Below are 25,526 nucleotides of genomic sequence, written 5' to 3'. Positions count from 1 at the left end.
TCTGCAGGGGACTCCATTGTTTTCTGTCAGAGGCATTGGTTTCAAGATCTTTTGGAATCATGGTGCATATCTTCTGAGTTACATGATCTTTGTATCTCTTCTTCTGTCCATGTGGGTTGCGGCATGCTGTAGGGAGTTGGCCATACAGAACCGGCCATGGGAGGTGGTGCTCAGGCTGGTGGAACACATGTCCAACCCATCTCAGCAGTATTTTAGCCAGAATGGTTTCCATGCTGGCTGACTTCGTCTGCTGGAAATTTTATGAGTGAGGGATATTATCCTTCCATTGGAAACCTAGGATGTACTGTAAGCATTATATGTGAAACAGCTCAAGCAGTTTGATGTGACACTTGTCAGTAGTCCAGGATTCAGCATTGTATAAGAGGGTGGAGAGACATACAACCGTGTACAGTGATACAGTACCTTCGTCTCGATTCTCAAGTTCGTGTTTTCAAAGACTCTGAATCTGAAACATTCAGACGAGGCTGAGGTGTGGTTGATATGTGCAAGGACTTCTACATTAATGTTTATCTGTGAGCACACTTCCAAGGTAGGTAAAATTCTCCACCTATTTTACATTTTTGCCATTTATCTGAAATGTAAGAGGCCCTGCTGGGTTGTTTCTCTAAGATATTATTTCTGTTTTATTGACATTTATTTGGAGCCCCATGGCATGGTATATGTTGGAGACAATGGTGAGGCTTTGTTGTAGGGCTTCTGGGGAATGTGCAAGGACAACACATTCATTAGTGTATCGTAGCTCTAGGAAATGAGCTATTTCAGTCTTTGTGCATGAAGACGTCTGATATTAAATAAGTTACCATCTAGGTGGAGGGTTAATTTGTTGATGACCTAAAAGGGTGACTGCAGCAAGATAGATGTTGAAAATGACACGAGCCAGGACTCATCCTTGCTTTATGCTTATGTCCATGTTGAAGAGTTTGGATTTGCTCCCACCTATGGACAAACAAGCATTCATGTTGTTATGCAGGCTCTTCAGGATGATAAGAAATTTGTTTGGAACTCCAAATTTGGAAGTAGCATTCCATAAAAGTTCACTGTTGACAGAGTCACATGCTTTTGCAAGAGCAGTGAATGTAGTAAATGTCACGGTTCTGCTCGTGACATTTCTCTTGTATCTGTCGGGCAGCAAAGATCATATCACAGGTACTTTGTTCCTTCCAGAATCCACATTGCGTTCAGGAAGTGTTGGCATACATCTTTTGTCAATCTGGATAACATTATCTTGGCTAGTACTTGCTAGCATTTACAAGATGAGAGATGCCTCTGCCATTTTCAGTTTGAGCAGTCCCCTTTCTTCTTGTAAATGATTACAGTATCAGAATTAAACCATTCAGATGAAATTCTTTCTTGGTTCCAGACAGTTAGTTTGAGATGAGGCACAGGTGGAGTAAGTGGCCATCCTTTCTGATTAGTGCAGATGGTATGCCATCAGCTCCTGGGTTTTTGTTATTTTTTAAGAGAATGGATGACCTGAACAGTTTCTGAAAGTGTAGGTGAGACATCAAGATATGCCACTTGAGGAGTATTTGGGATGTTATCAATAGGGTTGGGCCGATTAATCGGCAGGTAATTGGTAATCGGCCTTTTGACCGATTAATCGGGGCCGATTAGTTGAAAGAAGCTTATCTCTGTCTTTTATGCTAACCTGTCTAATGTGCGGTGTGGTGCGGTGAGGATCTGTCTGTTCTCCCCTTTGGGGCTAAGATGTGAATGAATGTGTTTGAATGGATGAGTAAATGGAGAGTGTGCCGTCCTGTCTCGGCTACCTCCCTTTCCTTGGGGGAAGCAGCCTAGGTATATAGATAGATGTGAGTGTGGTGATGTTACCAAAACTCTGATACCCTATCCAAAGCATTTATTTCAAGCACATTCCTGTGCAGATGTATATTAGTTACCGTACATAATCTGTATGAGTTTTATGTGCTCCCTTTGTTTACTTTACCATTTTCCATGTTACGGAACAGATAGACAGATAATGAAAATAAAAGAACCGAGTTTTTCATCTTGTTATAGTTCTTCATAAAGATTAACAAAAAAGAATGAAAGAAAACTCTTCAGAACTTTTACTGAGGCATGTGTGGTAGAGAAATCATAGATGCAGTGTTGGTGACTTGGTGTGTCATATATGTTGTTGGTGTGTCATGTTTTCTTGGAATTGTATGTTCAGGGAAACTTGCATATTTTGTGTGTGGAAAAAAAAAAAAAAAAAAAAATTGGAAGTAAAAATCAAGAGTGGTATTTAAAGCAAACACACTGTATTAAGATCCTAGACTAAGAACTTAGTAGAGGGCTTGAGAGATTGATACATTTTCTGTACACTACCATTTGTAGTAGCATGTAGGATCAATGCAGGAACAAGAAAAATGGCAAATTCTAACAAATTACAATCAGGATACTCAGAATGAGACTGCAACAAAGCATAACTAGACTACAGAAGTTTGGCAAATGACTAAAACTATTTGCTGTCCATGCAGGAGATGGCAGTTGGGCAGTAAACAAAGTTGAAAATAACATGATGATGCAAAATGAGTCAAAGTGCCTTCAGTCTGGACAGTAATCGACGACGCACTATGCCGCACTTTCCCTATAATTTGTCATCAAAACTTTATCTTTGTCTGAAAGTGCGTCAGATTTTGGTAAGTCATAGGTTAGGGTGTCTGTGTCCGAGGCAAACATATGGCAACACTGTCAACCCTGTCACAAGAACAAGTGGCCTATTATTAGTTCAGTGTCCTCTTGGCAGTCAGGTAGGCAGGGTGTGTGAGTGCGCAGTTGGCCATTTTATTCCTTGTTTTCTATTACGTCACCTGTCCATACCTTATGTGTATTATAGTGATAGTGTGTTATATAGTGCGGTGTGTCTGAAGAAGGTGTATAAGTGGTTTTTTTTACATATTTTCATGCTATCGCATATCGCAAAGTGTGCCAAAATATCACATTTTGCGATAATTATTGCACATCTGGCAATGCTGCAGCCGACCAGTCCCTCTATTTCTCTCCGAGGTTGAGAGAAAACGACATTGACTGTGTTAGCTGGGATGACAGAATCCTCACACCTCGCCCCAGACTGAATGTCGTATCATTGGATTTTCGAGATATTACAGTACTGTATATTGAAAACAGTCCCTAATTTACCCAGGTCGTATCATCGGTTTCTCGAATATCGAGTGGTCGTATAATGGGACCTACCTGTATCCACACGTCTCCAGATGATCCCGTCGATGAGTAAGGATAAGTAATAGTTCAAAGGTTGGCAGGAAGAATCTTGCAGCTATATACGTCAACTGGCATTGCTCCACGTCCCAAATCATGATGGGTATACACGTCAGCCAGCGGTTAGGGGTTAATTTCTTGGAGGATGGCCAGTGGTGCATTTGTGGGTGTATGACTAGGTGCAAGTTGGTGAGTCTGTGGTTATGGGGTGTTGAGCACTCAGCATCTCTCATAACTCAGCTTATAAGAACTTATCTTTGATCTTGCTGCCTTAACATGTTATAGTCAACTAGGTGCCAATGTTTAGATCGTGAGTGCATCCATGTGGTCTTATGTTTATTCTGAAGTTGAAAAATGACGTTGATGATGGCCTGAAACACCACTCTAAGGGCTTTGTTGTTCATGTTACCAACATCATGGCAGCCTGTAATCCCTTACCAGAGGTAATTATTTTTTCCTACTTTGGCATTAAAACCTCCAAGTGGGATGAGTTTGAGTTGTAGGTGGGTGCTGCCCACCATCCACACACTGAATGTAGTGCTTTCGGGTGATTGCCTTTTCCTTTCTTCCTTCTTCCTTCCTCCCATCCTTCTTCTTTTGTCATTCCTTTCTTCATTCTTTCCTCCTCCTTCTGTTTGCAGGTGACTCAACACTGAGTGACAAGCCAGATAGTTTCCTGTACACCAGGAAACCATTTACTACGCAGGGCGGTAACCATATAACCAAATTATGGCGCCTGATGGTTTAGTGGGTAGTTAAGGCACTCCAACTGGATTGATTCTTTGTGGGTTTATATCCAAGAGATGGTTGGGGTTTATTGCTCACATAATGCCACTCAGGGATGAGTGAGGCTGGCCACTGTCATCTTAACCCATGGATTGCGCAATTGCCTTTTTTTATCCCACCCTGTGGTGCACAAAAAATTATTTTTATTTATTTTATTTTTTGTTGTAAACTTGAAGATAAACATCCAGGGCATCATCTGGTGGAAAAAAAAAAAAAAAAAAAAAAAAAAAAACTCTCTCTCTCTCTCTCTCTCTCTCTCTCTCTCTCTTTCTTTCTGTCTTTGTGTAGTGCAGTGTGTAAATTTGCGTAGGGGTTCAGTGAATTTTTTTTTTTTTTTTTTTTTTTTTTTTTTTTAAATTATGAACTTGAAGATAAACATCCAGGGCATCATCTGGTGAAAGAAAAAAACTCTCTCTCTCCGTCTTTGTTTAGCGCTATGCTTAAGTTTGTGTAGGGGTGGAGTAGTTAGGGGTGATGCACAGCCACTAAAAGGTTAGCACAACCTGAACTGTGGCTTGCAACGTAGTGCTTCTCAGCCTGAACTGTGGGTCGCAGTCCATGGGTTAAATGTCAGGATCAACTTGCCTTTGCCCCGAGCTCCTACGCTCCTCATGGGACAACACAAGATTAGATGATGATGATGCTGGGATGAGTTTGTCTGTATGGGGTACTGAGTAAATGGTAGCATCCAGAGAGGCATAAAAGGAATCTTTTGACAATGTCCTGAGCATCAAGTGTTGGGGCATAGCAAGGCCGTAACCAGGACTTGAAAACAGACGAGGCGAACACAGCCTTACTAGGGGGGTCTGGGGGCATCCTCCCCTAGAAAATTTTTTTTGTCCTAGCACCAAATAATGCAATTGCAGGTGAATTTGAACAGATTTAAATTAAGTAACGCAGAAAATTGAAAAAATGTTGCTACAGTTGTATGTTTTTATGAATGCCGTCTTTAGGGTTTGGGTGCACTGCATTCAGTTATATAAATGTGTTCTGCAGTACGGCATTTTCATACGTGCAAGAAAAGATTATTAGCATCATGTTAACCTCTTAACCGGGGGGCGTCACATGCTTGGGAGCAAGGGATCATACCGCGGGGCGTCACTTTTGCGATTCTGTGTTATTTTGAATTCGCCCGGGCTTTCAAGTGGTACCTTGTATCATCTGTCAGTACTGCCAATGTCCAACACTAGTCAGCACTCCTAATCTCATCTGTACTCCCATCCATTGTTGACAATTTAGCCATTTCTCCCCGTTCTTGACTCCCCTCCCTACCTTCCCTCCATTACCCTCTCCTCTCGCCTGCCTGGCCGTGCTATGCTAAGTAAATCTTCCCTGGAATTTTCCACTGATTTCATCCATTGAAATAAGCCCTATGCCCTATTCTTATACCAATTAATATATACCAAAAAGAAATAAGGTAAGTGAGATTGCCATACACCTGGAATTGGCTAATTATCACCTGACAACACCTCACGTGCACTCGTTCGCTAATTTTTGCTGTTTATTTTCCCTTGAAATATGCTGTATAATCTATTCTCGTACTAAAAATATATATAAGGAGGGAAGGGAGAAGCCTAAGTGATATTTACATTCACCTGGAACTACCTAATTTTTAATGTATTGTCTAGATTTCCTGCCAGTCATTTCACCGCTATATATTAGTAGCTGTCAAGAGGCTGATGTTGGCAGTAATGCATTTCCCTAGGTAGGCCACCCCGGCCCACCCCTATCAGTTCACTGTCATCTTCCAAGGTGAAGGTACGTCTGTTTGCTCCTCCTAACTTCCGCCGCTTTTTACCCCCATGCAAAGGGCCCTGTGACCTTTACCCCCTACTAAACCTCGTGTGGAAAGAGGTAAAGGGCTGACAATTGAAAGAGAGTGACTACGATCTTTCTGTTGAGTAAAACAGTGCAAGTGGAATTGTAAATAATGTGTAAATAGCAAGTGAATGCTATGAATGTAAATGTAAGTGAACAGTGGAAAATAGATTTATGTTACTTCCAGTGACAGTGCATAACACAGTGTAAATAAAATAGAGATGTAAATAATGTAAATAAAATAGAGAACGTAAATAGAAATGTAAATGAGTAGTATTATAAGAATATGAGTATATACCCTAGGAGTAATGAAATTGAAAGTTTCAGTCTAGCATGTATGAATACTGTGAGTTATGAGAGTGAAGGTGAAAGTGACATTCACTCTCAATGCTAGTATACAGGACGAGAAAGTGAATGCTACGTATTTTACTGAAAGAAATTGAATGCCTACAGTGACATTAAACTACTATTACTGAAGGAAACTTATTGATAAAGACTGTAGATATATTCATTCATTCATTCATTGCCAGACGCCATGTATCCCAGACGGGGTGGCCAATGGCTTTAGAGTTAATTGTTTTACAGGGAGGGACACTAATCCTCCACCAACCCCACTTGACACGTAGGGATGCCAACAGCATCTGGTGTTCCCAGGCGGTCACCCATCCAAGTACTAACCAGACCCAACGTTGCTTAACTTCGCTGATCGGACGGGAAGCGGTGTACTCAACTTGGTATGGCCGTTGGCATATAAGTGTTATATAGCAATAGAAATATAACCTGTGAGTGTTTTTATGAATAATAAATGACAACACCAGCGGCGAACTAGTGCAAGTGGGAAGGTCATACGCCCTCGTAATTTTCATTGCTTTCACAGTGTGTGTGTGTGTGTGTGTGTGTGTGTGTTTTTTTTTTTTTTTTTTTTTTTTTTTTTTAAAATATGGATTCCAAACTATTTGAGAATCATAGAATAGTGTTTCTAGTGATAATATCAGGCTGTGGTAATCATATTACGGGTTGTCGGGAAGTGTAAAGTGGAGACTTCGTTACCCAACTTCAGAGGTCTCCAGAAGTCCTACTGTACTCGACGAAGGCTCAACAAACACCCCAGGAGAAAGCAGAAGGTATGTGCCATAAGCATATGTGAATTTAATATTCTAGGACTAATAACTGATTTTTGGTAAATATTTTTAGAGAGTCTGTCGGAGCGCGAATATGCCCACTGGTGCCGCAAGAAAAAGCAGATCAAGCCTGCGGTTAAAGGGTTAAACAGTAATGAAGCATGTTTTGGTTGGTGCACTGTAGTGACTACAGAAGCTCAATTAAATTTTACTCTGATGATACTGAAGACTAATTGGTCTGTCTCATTACCCTTAATATAACTGAAATGTTTCAGCAACCAACCATTATGTAATTTATGCATGAGTAATAATCCCAATAGGAATTTTTTTTTAAAGGAAGATACACCAGCTCTGAGTGGGTGGTGACCACATGCTATTTAGTGATCCAGTGAACACTGGCAACTTTCAGGAGTTTATGGGGGATCCTATTGCAGTAGGCTGTAGTAGCCTATACTATTTAGTCACATTTTGAGTTGGACTGATCCATTCCCAATGTCTCACCCACAAGCACTGCGGGTTGAGAATGACAGGGATTAGTTTAAAGTTATGAACGTGATCAGAACAAGGCCCTGGACTTTGGGGTGGGGGTGGATTGAGCAGGCTGCTAAAGGAGGGGATTGGGAGAGGAGATGCCAGATGGGGTGGCTGCCTTGTTTGCCTCAAGGTGGTTATGGGCATAGGCAGTGATGAGTGCTTGCATATTGGCCTTTAGACAGTTGTATGTGCCAGGACATCGGCCTCTCTGATATACCCACAGGCAATTCTTGTAAGTTCTGTAGTAGGTTGTTTCGGAGTTCAAAGCCAATACCATGGTTTCGTTTTACATTGTCTGGGTACCCCCTCTAGAAATAGGTGAACTCTTCTCCTGCTTCTGTTAGGTTTCCCTCTCCTGAGAGGCAAGTCTTAGACAAGGCAGCAATGTCAGTTTTATATCGTTTCAGTTCATGGGCAGTAAACTGCAGTTTTTCAGCATGGTCATACGTCTTGGTCAGTATCAGGCAAGGTTCATATATTCCAGGTAGCAAGAGTCAGAGGGATTCTTTTGGCTTTGTGACTGCTATGTGGGGTGCTTTGACAGACAGTTATCTGCCCAAGTGGTGCAGAGCAGCAAACATTTAGGTTACCTTTTCTAAGCCCCTTCCTATCAGGGGTAAGTAGTTGGGTGACTGTTTCCTGCTGCCTAGTTGCACTGGATGTTGACCTGCTCCTGTGCCATCATGCCAGTGACCACTGGGTCAGTGCTGCCTATGTTTAGGACTTGAGCTAGCAACTTCCAGCCACATTCCTAACCTGTCACCATCACCGTTTATTGTTGCCCTTTTTTTTTTTTTTTTTTTTTTTTTTTTTTTTTTTTTTGAGCGGCCCCCTGCATCCTCCTCTCCCCAGTTCCCACCTACCTACTATCGTGACTAGACGCTCATCGCCATGGCTGCCTCACGTGTTCATTTTTGTGAATAAACGGTGAATAAACTGCAATACCTCGCCACTAGACCACATGGGAATAGGAGTGTTCGCGTGCCTGGAGAAATGCCAGATGTCACCAATATTTAAATTTTTTAGATGGAAAAAAAAATCACATGTTGGGCAATAATTTAATGTCCTTTTTCATGCATCTTATTGTAAAAATACATAAATATTCTATTTCTTCTCTTTAAAACAGTATTGTGTCAATGCAGCATGAACTAAAGTACAGTAATTATAAAAAAAAATTCCACAGCAGTTGCAGCCTCGTTTATGCATGCATAGAAATATATAGCCGCGTTTTTGTCGTCCAAGCTGAGGGATTTGATTCAAAACCATCTTCGGTAAAACCAAGTTGCGCTGTTTTTGTCGGCCAAAGTGATATGAAGCCGGCCCAAGCGTTTGTCATCAAAACCAAGATCGTCTTTGTATCCCACCCAAGCGTGGTCGGGAGCAGTCTTGATATAGCTTGGGGAGAGTGAGATTGGCCAGCACGGACACATAAATGATAAATATCCTGAAATTAGCATCTTGTACATAAAAGTAGGGTACAGGTGGCTAATATTAATGACATACAGAGCCAGTTCAGCACAAATAACGGCTACATGTAAGTTGCATATTCATCAGAAGATCGTCTTCGGCGAACCCCTCTGTTTACTTTGCGATTGGCACGTAATTTTTCGGTTCTACATATCCTGGACTGTTTTTTGCGGACAAAAACCAAGCGCCCCAAGACGCGTTTCGAATCCCAAGCTCCAGCTTGGACGACAAAAACACGCCTTATATGTACTGTATATCTTTATCCAATAATAGAAATTTAGTCAAATGGCCACCCCGTAAGGGATTGTGGCATCTGGCAATAGATAGATAGATAGTTATAATTTATACTGACAAATTAAACTCCCTCTGAGTAAGAATAAAATCTAATTTATTTCATGAAAGCACGTCGATATTTATATGCTGTCTCCGGTAAAACAAGTTTTCCGAGGAAACCGAAACAGCCGTCTGTCTTCACTGGCTGATCTACTCCATCACCATGCTTGCTTCATACGTCTGGCAGCGCTAGGCTTCGGTACGCCCTAACATTTTAGAGTCTAATAAATATTAAACTATGGATAGACCATACGTGCCATTTTTTGTACAGTCGGGCTAAGAAGTGACGGCGGAGTATCCAGAAGTTTTTGGTCAGCAATAGTGCACATACTCTTCCTTATATCTCTATGAGATGAAACCTAATGCATAAAATTAAAAAAAAAAACTAAATCAATGACACAGTACCTGTATATTTCAAAATTGTAGGAAGCAGTTCATTAGTTACGATAATAGGAAATCCTGAACGGAACTAATTGAAATTTCACAGCTATCACTCAGGGACAGTCAGGAATAATTTGTGGAGTTCAAATCTACTGTGGTAACACGCAGTAATTTTTTAGCAACGTAAAACTGAACAAAAGGGAACTTCAATAAACAACTGAAATGAGTAATTATTATTTATAAAATAATTTCCGTTACAATACTAGGGAATAATTTAAAGTCATTTATTTTTGTTTCCAATGTCTCCATGGACGATGACAGAAAGCGGGAAGGCGGTGTAAGCCAGTAAGCTATTTTAAATGTTTCGATCAACATGCACGAAAGGAGATAACATTCACTCAAAGACATACAGTTAATACACTGCCTTTGGCCAGTTTCCCATTAAAAAAAATCTCAGGATTATTTAATATAAGCCAGAGGGCTATCTGTGAAAGAAGTATAAAAAAAGAACCTCGAAATTTGCCTAGAATCGGAGCTCTTTGGAGAATGCTACCTTCTGTCAGTGTTTGATATCCTCGGTGTATAATCGATTAGCAAGAGTAATAAAATTCAGGGGTTCATAAACAAATCATTGAGTTCAAAACTTCCAAATAATCATTTTCTGTTCAGCGGGACAGTACAGTTTATTTAAAAAGACAGATATGAAGATTTTAAAATGGAGTGAAGAGTGCGTGATTTTGCATTACAATAGTTTATGAACTCTTGATTTGGTCCTGTTTATTGCGTGGTGTAAGAGAGAAAGGCAGAATCTGTCATACCTCCGTACAGCTAAAAATAATTTTGCATCAATTGGGAATAAATTTGCTAATTATAATTGTTATTGGCGAGAGGAAGACGGAAATAAAGGCAGTCCAGCCTTGCTGCTACTGCAGGTAGGGCATCATTACGAAGAATAATTTCATTGTTATGGCATCCTTATTGTTGCCGTAGCATTACCATAGCATTTGAAAATAAGGCAGTGTATTGCAGTCACAAGAATTTTCCTTAACTAGCCTTCAAAACTAAAGCATCTGTATTTGAAGTCCTGGGAAACAAATAAATCAGGAACACAGAGTTATAGGCCTACTGCCCACCGCGCGTGGAGTAATACATTTCACATTCATTCAAATCGGGAAAGGTAAACTAAGTGTTAACTTCTAATATATCACTGACTCCTGTTATTCATTTTACATCATTATTAGCGCAATGTAATATATACGTTATTTGACATGACGTGATGAAGGCATTGAATGATTACCTTTATATTCACTGTTTTCATAGAACGTATGGCAGTGCAGAGTGACCGAAACAATCTAAAACTGTGCCATCACTTCATGGGGCGACTATACAAGTCAGATTATATACAAATGTCAATATTCATACGCCTTTTTTACTTCTTACCGTCCAAATATTGTACTAATCTTCTTAGGAAAGAATATACAAATATATTATTTTATCGGAGATATTTTGGGTGAAATAGCATAAGTAAGAGTGATTTACATTTTTTAAAGCTATTTGCTTAACCAGTATCATAATTATCGATCAGAAAAATAACACTGAAATTTAACTAAGAGCCCCTTAGCCCGCAGAAACAAAAACGAGACATAGTTTCTTGTGGTGTCTGGCAGATTTTCCTGTTCGCACAAATGCTCCTCTTTACAGTGTTGTGCAGTGTTAAGAAATTAGAATTCAGAGTGCAAAGGGTTAAGTACAGAGTGCAAACTAGTGTGTTGCCACTAGTGTGGCACCAGTAAGAACAGAATGTGCAGTGTTAAACAATTATAATTTGCAGTGCAGAGGATTAAGTGCAGGACAACACTGGATTATTGTACGTGCTTCAAGAGCATTTTCACCACTGTCAGAGCCTTAGAGGAGGCAGGTTGATCTTCGTAACGGCCTCAGACATGCTAAGTAGCCTGTGCACTTCTAAATATTTTCCATACTCCTAATTCCTCATTCTCTGATTCCTTTTCATTTATTTCATATTTTCTGTCCCTTATTTTTATGAATAGGGTCTTAAATAGGTGCTGTGCATGTCCGGTAGGGAGTTACTTAGGTAGTTTTCAAAGATAGGTTGGGAAAATGCCCCCTGGACAAGGGGCATTTTCCCAAGTTCCGGACATGTCATTGGCTGTTTTACATCGGATCTCGAAGGGATTACTGTATTTTATTTCTGTTCTTGGGTATTAACTGTATGCAGAATACCCTTCTTTATTTGCTTTGTTGCCAAGTTCTTGGAATGTATTCTGTGAATGGGCCAATGCACTGAAAGGTCCTGCCATCTGGTGGGAGTCTGTGAATTTCTGCCAGAAACATGTTTTGCGGGTTTCAAAGAAAAATTTTTCTGCACACTTTCATATAGTTTCCTCAAATCACAAAACTTTTCAAATCCTTTTGACAGTCATGCCATTGGTATGTAAGTGGCATTGGGGAAAAAAAAAAAATGTAAAATAAGAAATCATTATCACCATGGAATTAACTTCTTAGTGGTAGGTGATGGTGACTATCATCCACTCACTTGATGTAGTGCTGCCTACTTCTTCCTTAGCCTTTATCATTCTTTCTGTGCCTGCCCTCCTCTCTTCCTATATCTCCCATCTTTCCTGTCTCTCCTTATTGCTTTTCTTTCCTTTACAGGTGGCTTTACATTGAGTGAAAAGCCAAATGGTTTCCTGTAAGCCAAGAAACCATTTACAGTGCTGGGTGGTAACCATATAACCAACCGATACATGCTCCCTACATGTCAACAAGTGGGTTGGTGGAGGGTTAGTGCCCCTCCCCATAAAACCAATAACTCAAAGTCAAATGGCGACCTCTTACGGGATTATGGCGTCTGGCAATACAGTAATCCCTCTACTTTCCGTACGCCCACTTTCCGGACATCCCCACTTACCGGACATAATCGTCCCGGGATCCAATTTTCCCAAAATGATCCGAAAACCGCAATAAAATCGAAAAAAAAAAAAACTATTTTTTCCCACCCGTAATTTGAACTTGGCACGCACGGCACGGGACAGCTTTGTTGTGGTGCGTCATTCCTCCAACGTCCGCTAGAGCGCCTCTGTCTCTTGTCGTGAGTGAACGCTCGTCGTTATGGCTGCCCACATGCTCGCTTTTGTGGTGGTGCCTTACCTGCTGCAGGCACTCTTGCTGCTCTCGTGCCCCTCCTTCGTGTGTATGATGATGGCCCCGCCGCCTGAGAAGAGGAAGAGAGTGGTTCTGACTCTGGAGAAGAAGCTGGAGATATTGGAGAAAGTAGATGCGGGATGGTCTTCGTCATGCATCCTCCGTGAGTTCAACCTGGCCCGATCTACTTTGTTTGATATTAAGAGATCCCGAGACAAACTCATGGAGTACACGGCTGACTTCTCGTTGAAAAGCATACGCAACGTGGAGAGGAAGATGATGTTTACTCCCAAGTTTGCTGAAGTCGACCGCTCCACATTGATTTGGTATCGACAGCAACGTGCTGCTGGTGTGATGGTTTGTGGTACGGAGCTGAAGGCTGCTGCAGAGAAGTTCGCAAGGCTTCACGACGCCCTAGACTTCAAGGCATCCGAAGGTTGGCTCTTCACGTTCAAGTTACGACATGGCCTTACCAACCATAAGTCTCATGGTGAAGCTTTGGACGTCAAAGAGGATGGAGTAGAAGAGTTTCGGCACAAGGTGAAGGGCTTGATCGATAGGGAGGGCCTCACTCTCGGTCAGGTCTACAACGCTGACGAAACTGGTTTATTCTATCGCTCTTTGCCTACGAACACTCTAGCCGAGGAGACGGAGAAGCGTGTACCTGGCCGCAAGCTCTCCAAGCAACGGATATCTGCTTTGTGTTGTGCCAATGCTAACGGCATGCACCGGCTTAAGCCTGTTATTGTTGGCCGTGCAAAGCAACCTCGGTGTCTTCGTGGGGTGATGGATGTCCTCCCTGTTGTCTGGTACTATTCCTCGAAGGCATGGTTCACAGTCCACATCTTCAAAGACTGGTTCCACCGCCATTTCGTCAAGGAGGTCATACATTACCAGACGGAGAAACTGGGAATCCCACGCGACCAGGTAAAGGCCCTCCTTCTCCTCGACAATGCACCTGCCCACCCGTGTGACAAGGACTTGGTGGCTGAGAATGGCTGCATTAGGTGCATGTTTCTGCCACCTAATACTACTGCTTTCATCCAACCAATGGACCAAGGAATGATTGTGGCAACGAAGCGCCTATACCGACGGAAGTTCCTGGACGAGGTGATGGTTGTTCTCGAGGACGAGGACGAGCGCAGGGAGGGACGGGACACGCGAGGCCAGCGGACTTTGGAAAACCTTCACCTCTACAACATCAAGTCTGCCATTTACAACTGGGCCAGTGAACGGAAGGAAATCCCTGTTAGGACTCTAGAAAATGGTTGGTCTCGTCTGCTTCTCGGAACGGATGCGGAGTACGATTTCCTAGGTTTCGACGTGGATGACTTCCATGCACGTCTACATACGCACGGCGACGATGTTGATGTGGACGAAGTGCGTGAGTGGTTGGATGACGACAAGGGCGATCCTGGGTATCAGACCCTGTCTGATATCGAGATCGCATCTTCAGTTTCAGGTGTCAGTACCCAGCATGAAGATTCCGACGAGGACGGCGACGATGATGCGGACTCCTCTCAGCATGACACAACTCCAGCCATCCCCAAGCTGAGCGCACTCCTGGAACACCTAGAGTTCTTTCTGGACTACCTGGAACGCCTGGACTGCGAGAGGGAGATGTGGCCCTTGGGACTTGTGGAGGAAGTGCGTGCTTCCAGGAAGCACATCATTAATCATCAGAATCGTCGTTCCTTGCATCGATCAATGATTGACAGCTTTTTCAGGCCTGTGACCCCCGCTGTGCCCAGCCCTGGCTCCACTCCGTTGCCTCCCCAAGACAGGCCCTCATGCTCCGAGCCACAGCCCAGCACATCAGCCACGGTGGAGTCACCGCTCGACGTGAGTTTGCGTCTATCTTCAGAGTCGTCTGCAGTGGGTACGCCATCACCACGACCCAGCGACGCACCCCTAGGTCACTTGCCAGTGATACTCTCAGACTGACAGTGATTAAACGGCAAGAACTTCTCCACTAGACCACACAGGAATTTAGTGTTGTACAGTGAAAGAAAAACAGTGCATACAGTTTTGTTAAGAAAGTAGATATTTGAGTGAAAAGACAAACAATTTTTGGACAAAATTTAACGTAAATAAACTTGTGATTTGTTTTGAAATTGGTTTTATGACTGGAAAGACTTAAAGTGCAGAGTGCAACACTTATTAAGTTACAATGGAGGATAAGTAAGGCAAGAGTGTGCAGTGTGAAGAGAATGGACTTCTGAGTGCGAATGACTAAGTTCAGTGCAAGACTTCATGAACAGTGTACTGCAAGTGCTTCAGGAAATCCTTCTTACTGCCAGAGTGTGAGAGGAGGCGGTTATTCATCGAGATGGCCATGGACTTGCTGCAAGTAGGCAGAATGTTTCACACTGTAATGTACTGTATTTTCCATACTATACTTACCTCAAACACCTCGTTTCACTCTTTTATGTCCCTTATTGGTGTGAATATGTAGTGTCTTAAGTGCTATGCATGTGCAGTAGGGAGGTGTTTTTCTGAGTTAGGCTTGGTTAGGGTCCATAACTACCAGTCCAGGAGCCAGGGACTTGTAAGTACCCAGAATGTTTAATATTGTATAAACCTACCTCAAAAACCTCATTTTATGGTTCTTTTGCATTTATTTCAGTCTTTTATGTCCCTTATTGGTGTGATTTGGGTCTTAAATAGGTGCTATGCATGTCCAGAGGGAGTTGTATAGGTGTTTTTCTGAGTTAGGGTCCATAAGTACAAGTCCAGGAGGCTGTTGCCCACTATCCGGACAGGACCACTTTCCGGACATGCCTTTGGCTCTATTACATCAGATGGTGGAGGGATTACTGTAGATAGATAGGTAGATAGAATAAACTTCTGCATACAGTTTACTATTCAGTAAATATCCCATATAATTGGTGTAAAACTATAACATGGTAAACATATGGAGGAATGCTTTCATGCACAAATTTGGTCATACCTGTATTTTAAAATTTGCTTCCAGAGCAATGTACGACATGCTTTCACTCAACACTTCTGCATCACGTCTCCCACAACATATGACATTTGGCGTCCTTCTTTGAGTGAAACCTTTCACATGTTTTATGAATGGGTTCTGGTCTGTGTTGAAAGTTGAATTTGATTTGCAGTCAACCACAGCCCAAACAAATTTCGTCATATTGCTAACTGTTCTTATTGTAAATGTCGCGCAACCAAGTCATTCCATCACCGTCACACCTCGCCAGTTTCATGTTTGTTTACAATCGTACGTGTGGCTGAGCCGAGTACCAAATGGAAATGTCACATGGCGAATTTATCCATATCTTTCATCATTGTTTTTAAGAAATGGAAATCCTATTACCCATATTTGAATAATTTACCATCTTTAAACATGCATGAAGGCAATATTTCTGCACAAACCTACTTTAATACTTCCATAGAAATTACCTGATAGAGAGGAGTAGAACATACGTTTGAATACTATTTTTTCCCAACCCATCTTCTTTATAAGGCCATGAATATTATAGAACCCTTAGTTTTGTTGGTGAAAACCTGATGTTCAGCATAACAGCACTTAGTTTTTAGCTGGCTTTGGGTAGAATAACATCAAATATTGGTAGCTGTAACCTTCACACCAGCAAAGCATGTATCTGGGAGAAGTTCACAGACTCCTACCAGATAGCAGGACTACTCAGTGCACTGGCCCATTGTCATAATAGATGAGAAAGGTGAAATTGAATCTCCAACCCAGTGAATTTTTGTTGACATACAAATGTGCTCTCATGTGCTGTACTAGTTTTTTATGTGGATAATGCTTTTTCATGTACTTGTATATAGAGTTAAACATGTTCTTATAGGGTACTTCATTTTCTCTACATACAGCTTATATATTTTTATTCTTTTCCTTGCTCGCTCATAGGTATGGCGGAAGCACGTGTGCCACCACCTGGGAGCTTTTGGAAATGGCAGTTATGTGTTTTGGTTGAAGGACAGAATGTAATGGTTACGGTGATCAGGGAAGTATTTAAATCTTTAAAATCTACCAACAATGGAACTGTTACTCTGAAAGAGTATCTACACAACAAAGGTTGGAAGAAAGATGATATGGAACAATTATGCACCAAGGATTGGCAGCACTTGCTGAAGGAAGATCTAATGACCACTAACTTTGACATTACTTTTGCATCAAAACTGCTGACTAAAGCGTTCACCAATGTGTATGACAAGCTAAGTGAAAATTGTCAGCGAGGTATAAGGGACTTGAAGTCGAAAAGAAATAAACTGAGTCATCGTTTTTTTGAGGAACACTCAAAGAGCTTAAATATTGAAAATGAAGTAAGTAATTTGTTGACCGTATTCATGAACATATGTCGAGGTGTAGAGGAAGTTATTAACGTAGATTTTTCAGACTTGGTAAGGAATACTGAGAGAAACTTACAGGACATCCTCAAAGCCAGCTATGAGAGCTGTAATGAGTACCAGTACATGCAAAAAGTGAAGGATTTTAAAGACAGCCTCCCTCACAAGCTAATCAGTAAAGGGCAGAAAGAGCTGATTGATTACTACAGTAGGCTACGTGTAGTAAACCCCTGCTCTTGGATGCTAGATAGGGATTTTGCAAAGTCTTCAGTGAAAAGCTACTACATTGAGAAGATATACACTCCACTGAAGATTGAGGATTATCGAGACTATGAAATTGATGCCAAAGAATTGATGAGAACAGAAAAGATAGTGCATGGAAGAAGTGTGATTCCGGTTGCTCTTTTGTTACATGGTCTTGCAGGGTGTGGCAAGACATCCCTTTGCAGGTACATTCTGCACAGTTGGTCAGATACTGGGGACATGGAAAATATTGAAGGTATACGTGAGTTTGATCTAGTTATCCTGGTAGAGGCCCGTTCGTTACGAGAAAAAAGATTGAAAGAATTTCTTAGTGACATTCTCTCCAGTACTTACAGAGAGATATCTGATGTAAAGGTTAATGCCTTGATAGATGTCAGTGTTGAAAATGATATCATTGACACATTGTGTGACCTCAGTGTCCTCTTCATCATTGATGGGTTTGATGAAAACTGTAAAGAGGCCACAGATATTCTGGAGGACATAATTACTAAATTAGGTTCTCATAGTCGTATCATTATAACAACACGGCCAGAATTCTTGAGTAAGGTTGACAGCTGCCTTAAATATAAAAAGTTTGACTACTTAATGGTAAAGATATGTGGCTTTGATGATGGTAGAAGAAAGGAGTTTACAGACAAAGTGTTTAATGTAGCACTAAAGGAAAAACCAGACCACCAGCGTAGGAAAGAAAGTGAACGCTTCCTTAAGTACATACATGGAAGGGGAAGAATCTTGGGTGAACACCTCAGGCTACCTCTCACTCTGGCACTCCTTATCTACTTGTGGATTGACAAGGTAAAGGATTCTGGTCTGGGAGAACAAGTACTATCAGAAGTCACAAACTGTACAACCCTTTATTTTCAGCTTTTCAAACTTTGCCAGAAGAAACTGAAACAGCGGATGAAAAATAAAGACATTAAGGATGAGAAAATTGAAGAGTTTTTGCTGTTTATAGGAGAAAAGGCTTTAAAGAATCTTAGGTTTGCTCAAGTGTACCTTACTGAAGAAGATAAAATGCAAATAGAGAGTAAGTGTGAGCAACTTGGCATTGACAAGATAGAAATGATGTCTGCATTCCTAATGTGTGAATATAATGAGAACAGTGACTCAAAAGATGAGGGCTGCTACTCCTTCCTTCACAAAACTCAGATGGAGTACCTAGCAGCACAGTTCTTGGCACATCAGAAGCTGCAGGAGATTGCAGAAATGAATAACTGGGAAGATTTTCACCAGGTCATCATATTCCTCATTGGACATATAACACTTACGGGCCAGGCATCTTTTGAAACCTTAAAATACATATTTCAACTTGCAGAGAAGGCAGTGGTGCGGGACGGAAGCTATGATTTCTGGTGGAAATTCTTGGTTGAGGCAAAAAAACAAAAGAAAGTTGGGGAGATTATTGCAAGAAAGCACTTGCCAAGAGACATTTGGCATCTATATGAAGTCAAAATGATTGTCCCAGGTTTAGAACTACTAATCTCCACACCTGCCAAAATAGAGACTTTGAAGATTGAGGTAGATAGTCGTGTGGACCCGTACGGCATTGAGAACCTGTGGGAAGTGATGAAGGAGCTCAGGCATAAACTAAGGGGTCGTTATGGTAAAGAGAACCCTATCCTGACTGAACTGCATTTTTGGCACCACAACGAGTATAAGTGTGAGAGACCCTCAGATGAATTGTTGCTTACTCTCCATCCTTGGGGCCACCTCACCAATCTAACTGGGAGCCTTGGAGAACAAGAAGAAGGGAAAGAAATCCTTAACTACTGCTTCAAGCTCAAGACCCTACGAGTGAGGTTGTGCTCTTTGGAAGCAGTTATTTGTCTGTCTGTCAGCTTGGAGAAGATATACAAGTCTATCAGAAATCTACGTGTCACCCTTGATTTCTCAAGTGAAGTGAATGCCCATGATCTGCCAAGCCTTACAACTAATGGCAATCTGGAGGTGACCATACCTGGAATCAGTGATAAGGATAAGGAATGGGTGGTGGCAGTAGTTAGAAATGTTGGATGTCAGAGGGGAAATAAACGAGGGTGAGTATCTCTCGTAGGATCCATTCCTGGATGGTTTGTTTTGTTCACATATTTGATAGTTTGACAACATCCATGTCTGTGTACCATCAGAAGATTTTATTCAGTTTATGGTAGGCTTTTTCGTATGGAGGTAATAGAAAAAATTACTATAGTGTTTTTTTTCTCTAGTACTATTCTAAAATACATTCTTACTACCTTCACTTGATTATTTGGCTTAAAGAAAACATTTCATTGGGAAGGGGTTAATGTGGATCATTCCGTTGGTGATATAATTTCTTCCATCCATCCATCCATCATCCAGTCCTGTGTCGCCCCATGAGGAGTGTAGGAACCCGGGGCTAGGCAAGTTGGTCCTGACATTTAAGATGAGAGTGACCAGCCTTACTCATTCGTGAGTGGCATTACATGAGCAGTGAACCCCAACCTCCCTTTAGATAAAAACTTACAGAGGCTCAATCCGATTGGAGCACCTTAATTACCCATAAAACCACCAGGCACCATAATTTGGTTATGTAGTTACTTCCCAACATAATAAATGGTTTCTTGGTGTACCATTTGGCTTGTCACTCCTTGTTGAGTTACCCATCAGCAGAAGGAAGAGGAAAGAATGAAGAAAAGAAAGGCAGAAGAAGGAGTGTAAAGTCACCTGTAGGGAGAAGAAAGAGGAAGGAGTGAGGGAAAGAAAGACAGAAGAGGAAGGATGGAAGAGAGGAAAGGGCAGATACCCAAAGCAGCACTACATTGAGTGAGTGGATGGTGAGCGCTCCCACCTGCCACTGTTCTTATATTCTTAAATTCAAGGCTACAGATATGCTTATTTTGTGAGAAATTGGTTTATGCCTACTTTGGTTTTCAAAATTGTAAATTTGTTTTTAACAGTTGCATGCACTTTTTCAAAAAGGTGCAGTAAAACAGGAAATATGCCTCAACAATACAGTCCCTGGGTACAGTCCCGTATAAGTCACTGGGTACCGTCCAATATTAACCCCTTTTCTGCCTCACATTCTGAGAGTAGCATCAAGGCATGTTAATTATGTGTGTGTGTATATATATATATATATATATATATATATATATATATATATATATATATATATTTATATTTATATATATATATATATATATATATATATATATATATATATATATATATATATATATATATATATATATATATATATATATATATATATATATATATATACCACTATATACAGTAATATAATGATACCCCTAGATGTTATACCCCGGCTTAACGGTGGGGGTAGAAATATCACCATACCCCACCTAACGCTGGCCAAACTCTGGTTTAACGTTTTTTTTTTTTTTTTTTTTTTTTTTTTTTTTTTAAGACTAAAATTGTATGTTTAGGTTGACTTATAAACTGTTTTTAGACTTAGATTAACGGGTTTTAGCCATAGGTGGGGTGAACATTGGCATTATGGGGTACAGTTTACTAAGCTTGATTTTTTTCAGACTTACATTTAACGATTTCAGAATTTATTTGTTGGTTTTAGTGAGTTATTTACAGGTGTTAGGCTTAGGTTAGCCTCTTTGACAGCTGTTAGGCCATTTAGATTGGCTTTAAACTTGTTTTTGAACTCATTTGGGTGGGTTTTTGGTTTGTTTTGGGGGGAAACCCAAGGCTGGTTAACGCTCCACATTACTTTGCATGTTAAAATTACCCTGATATACTATACCCTGCCTAACGATGGGGTTTTACCTAACCAGTTACATCGTTAAACCGGGGTATGCCTCTATATATATATATATATATATATATATATATATATATATACACACACACACACACACACACACACACACACACTCAAACCTTGATTTAAGGGACCTTCATTTAAGGAACTCCATATTCAACCTGACAAACGGACAAGACCATTTACAAGTGATACGTAATGTCTAGGTCATACACATTAATATATTTTTTTACACGGTACCCGTAAAACTATATTCATAATCATATAAATAAGAAAAGTGAAACAATCACTGCATTTCATAATAAGATTGTCTTTCTATGTGGTGAAACAATGGACATTTTCAAGTAAGGGACAAGTTGATTCCCCATTTAGTCCCTTAAATCGAGGTTTGAGTGTGTATATGTATATACAGTATATAAATATGAATATCTATCTATCTATTTATATATATGTATATATAATGGCCATACCACGTTGAGTACACCGCTTCCCGTCCGATCAGCGAAGTTAAGCAACGTTGGGTCTGGTTAGTACTTGGATGGGTGACCGCCTGGGAACACCAGATGCTGTTGGCATCCCTACGTGTCAAGTGGGGTTGGTGAAGGATTAGTGCCCCTCCCTGTAAAACAATTAACTCTAAGCCCTTGGCCACCCCGTTTGGGATACATGGCGTCTGGCAATGAATGAATGAATATATATATATATATATATATATATATACTGTATATATATGGTATATCTATCTATCTATCTATAGCCCGACGCCCTAATCCCGCAAAGGGTGGCCGCAGACAAAACGCCTCCAAGTCACTCTGTCACCCACCATTTGACTCCCCTCCCCCCAACTCACCCCCCCCTCCCTCATATACCTCTCAACTCCATCCCTCCACCTCATCCTCGTTCTACCCCTCCCTCTCCCTCCCTCCACCTCACCCACATACACCCTCTTAGTCAGTCTTTCACTCTCCATCCTCTCCACATGTCCAAACCACCTCAGTGTATTTCTCCTAATCTTTTCAACCACATCCCCATCTACCCCACAACGTTCCTTCACTTCTTCATTCGTCAACCTGTCCCTCCATGTCACTCCACATGCTCCTCTCAAGTAACTCATTTCCACTGCTCTCACTCTTGACTTGTTCCCCTCTTGCAAGGTCCACGCCTCGCTTCCATACGTCAGAGTAGGGATCACAATACCATCATGCAGAGACTTCTTAACTTCCATACTCACTTCCCTATTTCTCATCACTGCTTTCAGCATGCCTACAACCTTCCTTCCCTGCTGTACCCTTTCACGCACTTCATCCCCCAAAGTTCCATCCTTACTCATCACACTACCCAAGTACTTGAATGCACTCACATTCTCCATATCCTCACCATCCAACCTCACTGCACACTCTGTGACTTCATTCCTCTCAAACACCATAACTTTACTTTTGTTTACATTAACTTTCAGCTTCCTCCTCCTACACACTGTCCCAAATTCATTCACCAAACCTTGCAACTCCCATTCATCTTCACTCAACAATACTGTATCATCGGCAAACAGCAACACCGGAAGCTTCCAAATCTCACCCTCATTCATTAGGGCCACCCCCACATCCACTGCCCTACCTTGTACCTCCTTTATTATATATATATATATATATATATATATATATATATACTGTATATATATGGTATATATATTATATATATATATATATATATATATATATATATATATATATATATATATACTGTATATATATGGTATATATATATATATATATATATATATATATATATATATATATATATATATATATATATATATATATATACACACATATGGAGCCTCTGTGGTACAGTGGTAAAGTGTGCATTTTCTTACAGTGAATAACGAGGGTTCGCGTCCCGCCAGGGTAATAAACTTTGGAAGCGTTCTTCTGGCCACATACTGCTTTGGCGGACATCAGGGGTGCTGTGGTTGAACCAGTGTCGCATACTGTAAAGTATGTTTGCACCCAGTCGGCTTGCTCAGGCCGATTACACTTGGTTCACATACTACACACACATCCAAAGCCACTCCAACACAACAGTTACATTTACAAGCACTTCTCACCCTACATACAGTCTCAACTAGACAGCCTAAGCCACTTGATAGAGATACATTGGCTGTATCGTCCCCACTTCGGTAGGCATAGGCCGGTCCTGCAGTGAACACTTTCTTGTTAAGTCAGGCACTGTTACCACTACATCCATAACAGATTTACCTGGTTCGTCAAAAAGTTCAGGTAGCTTAGCTTTTATTACGCCATGGTGTAGTGGTAACAGTGCCTGACTTTTATCTAGAAGTCTCCAGTTTGATTCCTGGTCAGGAGCATAAAAAAAATGGTACACGTGTGTAATGTGCGTGTCTCGAACATATAAAGAAATTCATGTTCTAGCTGGGATAGATTAAAACTTCTGTGTCACTTGCCGAGTTGTGTGGGGCTGAGCAGTAATCTTGATGTGTTATGATTGAAATATATCCTCCCATTGTGGATTTACCTGGTTCATCAAAACATTTAGGTAGCTTAGCTTTTATCACGCCATGGTGTAGTGGTAACAGTGCCTGACTTTTTTCTAGAAGTCTTGGGTTCGATAATCAGTCAGAAGAGTAAAACATATATATATATATATATATATATATATATATATATATATATAATACACACCCAAGGGTTAACCAGTCAGCTGCATGAGAACCAGAAATTGTCATTTAAGTCCATTAGATTTAGTGTTAGATATTTTTTTCTGAGGGTTCATCATTATGTTGTCCACAAGGTAATAGCTGTACATACTGAAATGATAAAAGTATTGTTATAGGTACATTCATGTTTAATCATTACTGTTTCTAACTGCTACCATGACAGATTGATTAATTAGTTTCCCATTGTGTGGCCACAGGCAAGGATGCAGACACCTGGTCTTGGACAAGAGTGAGCTGACTTGTAATGCTGTGAAGTACTTGATACATAAACTGACGCGTGTAGTCACTGAAAAGTTGTCTGTGGAGACCAACTGCAATATCACAGTGGAGGACGAGGAGAGTGTTGCTGCATTGGAGAATAGAACACACATCAGTGTCAATTGGATATAAAACAGATTACTGTATTTCACGTGGATGTGGGTAGATAATGTATTTCAACCATCTCAGAGTTTCAGTTTCACTTAACACTGGGAAGTAAGTGCTGCAAATGAAGAGGAAGACTGTGTTGTTAGGAGCCTGATTCAAGGCTCCTGAACATTGAGGGCGAGGGTGACCAGCCTCTCTCATCCTCGATTGGCATTGTGTTAGCAGTAAACTCCAACCATCTCTTGGATATAAATCTTTCGCCTGACTGCATTTCGTTGGACTGCCTTAACCCACTAAATGGCCATGTTTCATTTGGTTATGCCTAGTGTAGTAAATGCTTTCCTAGTTTGCAGGAAACCATATGGCTTGTCCTCAGTACACAGTCACCCAGAAGCTGCACTATAATGAATGAGTGGATGATGGATGTCCCCTCACCACTAATACATCACGAGTGAATATATTAATTAACATTATTTAACTCCAACTCCACATTTTTTCATGAAATTAGGAGTTTAAGAGCCTTAATCATGCAGTTGAGGAAGGTCTCTTAGCACCTTTTTCTTACCAGTGAATTTTTGTTTTTGTCATTAACCCTTTAACTGCGGGCTTGTTTTGCTTTTTCTTGCGGCTCCTGCGGGCATATTCGCGCTCCGACAGACTCTCTAAAAATATCTACCAAAAATCAGTTATTAGTCCTAGAATATTAAAATCACATATGCTTATGGCACATACCTTCAGCTTTCTCCTGGGGTGTTTGTTGAGTCTTCGTCGAGTACCGTAGGACTTCTGGAGACCTCTGAAGTTGGGTAACGAAGTCTCCATTTTATGCTTCCTGACAACCCGTAATCTGATTACCACAGCCTGATATTATCACTAGAAACACTATTCTATGATTCTCGAATAGTTTGGAATCCATACTCCAAAAAAAAAAAAAAGTGAAAACAATGAAAATTAAGAGGATGTATGACCTTCCCACTTGCGCTAGTTTGCCGCTGGTGTTCTGTCATTTATTATTCATAAAAACACTCACAGTTTATATTTCTGTTACTATATAACACTTATATATATCTACAGTCTTTATCCATAAGTTTCCTTCAGTAATAGTAGTTTATTGTCACTGTAGGCATTCAATTTCTTTCAGTAAAATACGTAGCATTCACTTTCTCGTATTGTATACCACTGTCCTAGCATTGAGAGTGAATGTCACTTTCACCTTCACTCTCATAACTCATAGTAT

At 40.8% G+C, this 25,526-nt stretch overlaps 3 protein-coding genes and 2 non-coding genes across 6 annotated transcripts in view; 4 read left to right on the top strand and 1 right to left on the bottom strand.

Moving 5' to 3' along the window:
- The window catches only part of LOC145413858 (uncharacterized), a 121,587-nt gene that overhangs the window by 16,429 nt on the left and 79,632 nt on the right, over positions 1–25,526 (top strand). The gene's annotated exons all lie outside the window — the stretch shown is intronic.
- LOC145413897 (5S ribosomal RNA) lies at positions 6,471–6,589 on the bottom strand. The gene has a single exon (XR_013899775.1). It is a non-coding gene; the product is annotated as a 5S ribosomal RNA (ribosomal RNA).
- LOC145413792 (uncharacterized) lies at positions 16,734–18,553 on the top strand. Its single transcript, XM_080283446.1, has 2 exons — positions 16,734–18,502; positions 18,550–18,553. Exons 1-2 carry the CDS (start codon positions 16,734–16,736, stop codon positions 18,551–18,553), a joined length of 1,773 nt encoding a protein of 590 aa, XP_080139572.1.
- Positions 18,538–24,474, top strand: LOC145413860 (uncharacterized). The gene is made up of 2 exons (XM_080283535.1): positions 18,538–19,471; positions 24,121–24,474. Exons 1-2 carry the CDS (start codon positions 18,585–18,587, stop codon positions 24,311–24,313), a joined length of 1,080 nt encoding a protein of 359 aa, XP_080139661.1. The 5' UTR covers positions 18,538–18,584; the 3' UTR covers positions 24,314–24,474.
- On the top strand, positions 21,646–21,764 carry LOC145413913 (5S ribosomal RNA). The gene has a single exon (XR_013899790.1). It is a non-coding gene; the product is annotated as a 5S ribosomal RNA (ribosomal RNA).

The sequence above is a fragment of the Coenobita brevimanus genome, chromosome 97 (assembly GCF_032717465.1).
Source record: "Coenobita brevimanus isolate Jiangsu-jjx chromosome 97, ASM3271746v2, whole genome shotgun sequence".
In the NCBI taxonomy this organism is placed as follows: Eukaryota; Metazoa; Arthropoda; class Malacostraca; order Decapoda; family Coenobitidae; genus Coenobita; species Coenobita brevimanus.
This window is presented reverse-complemented; position numbering and strand designations above follow the sequence as displayed.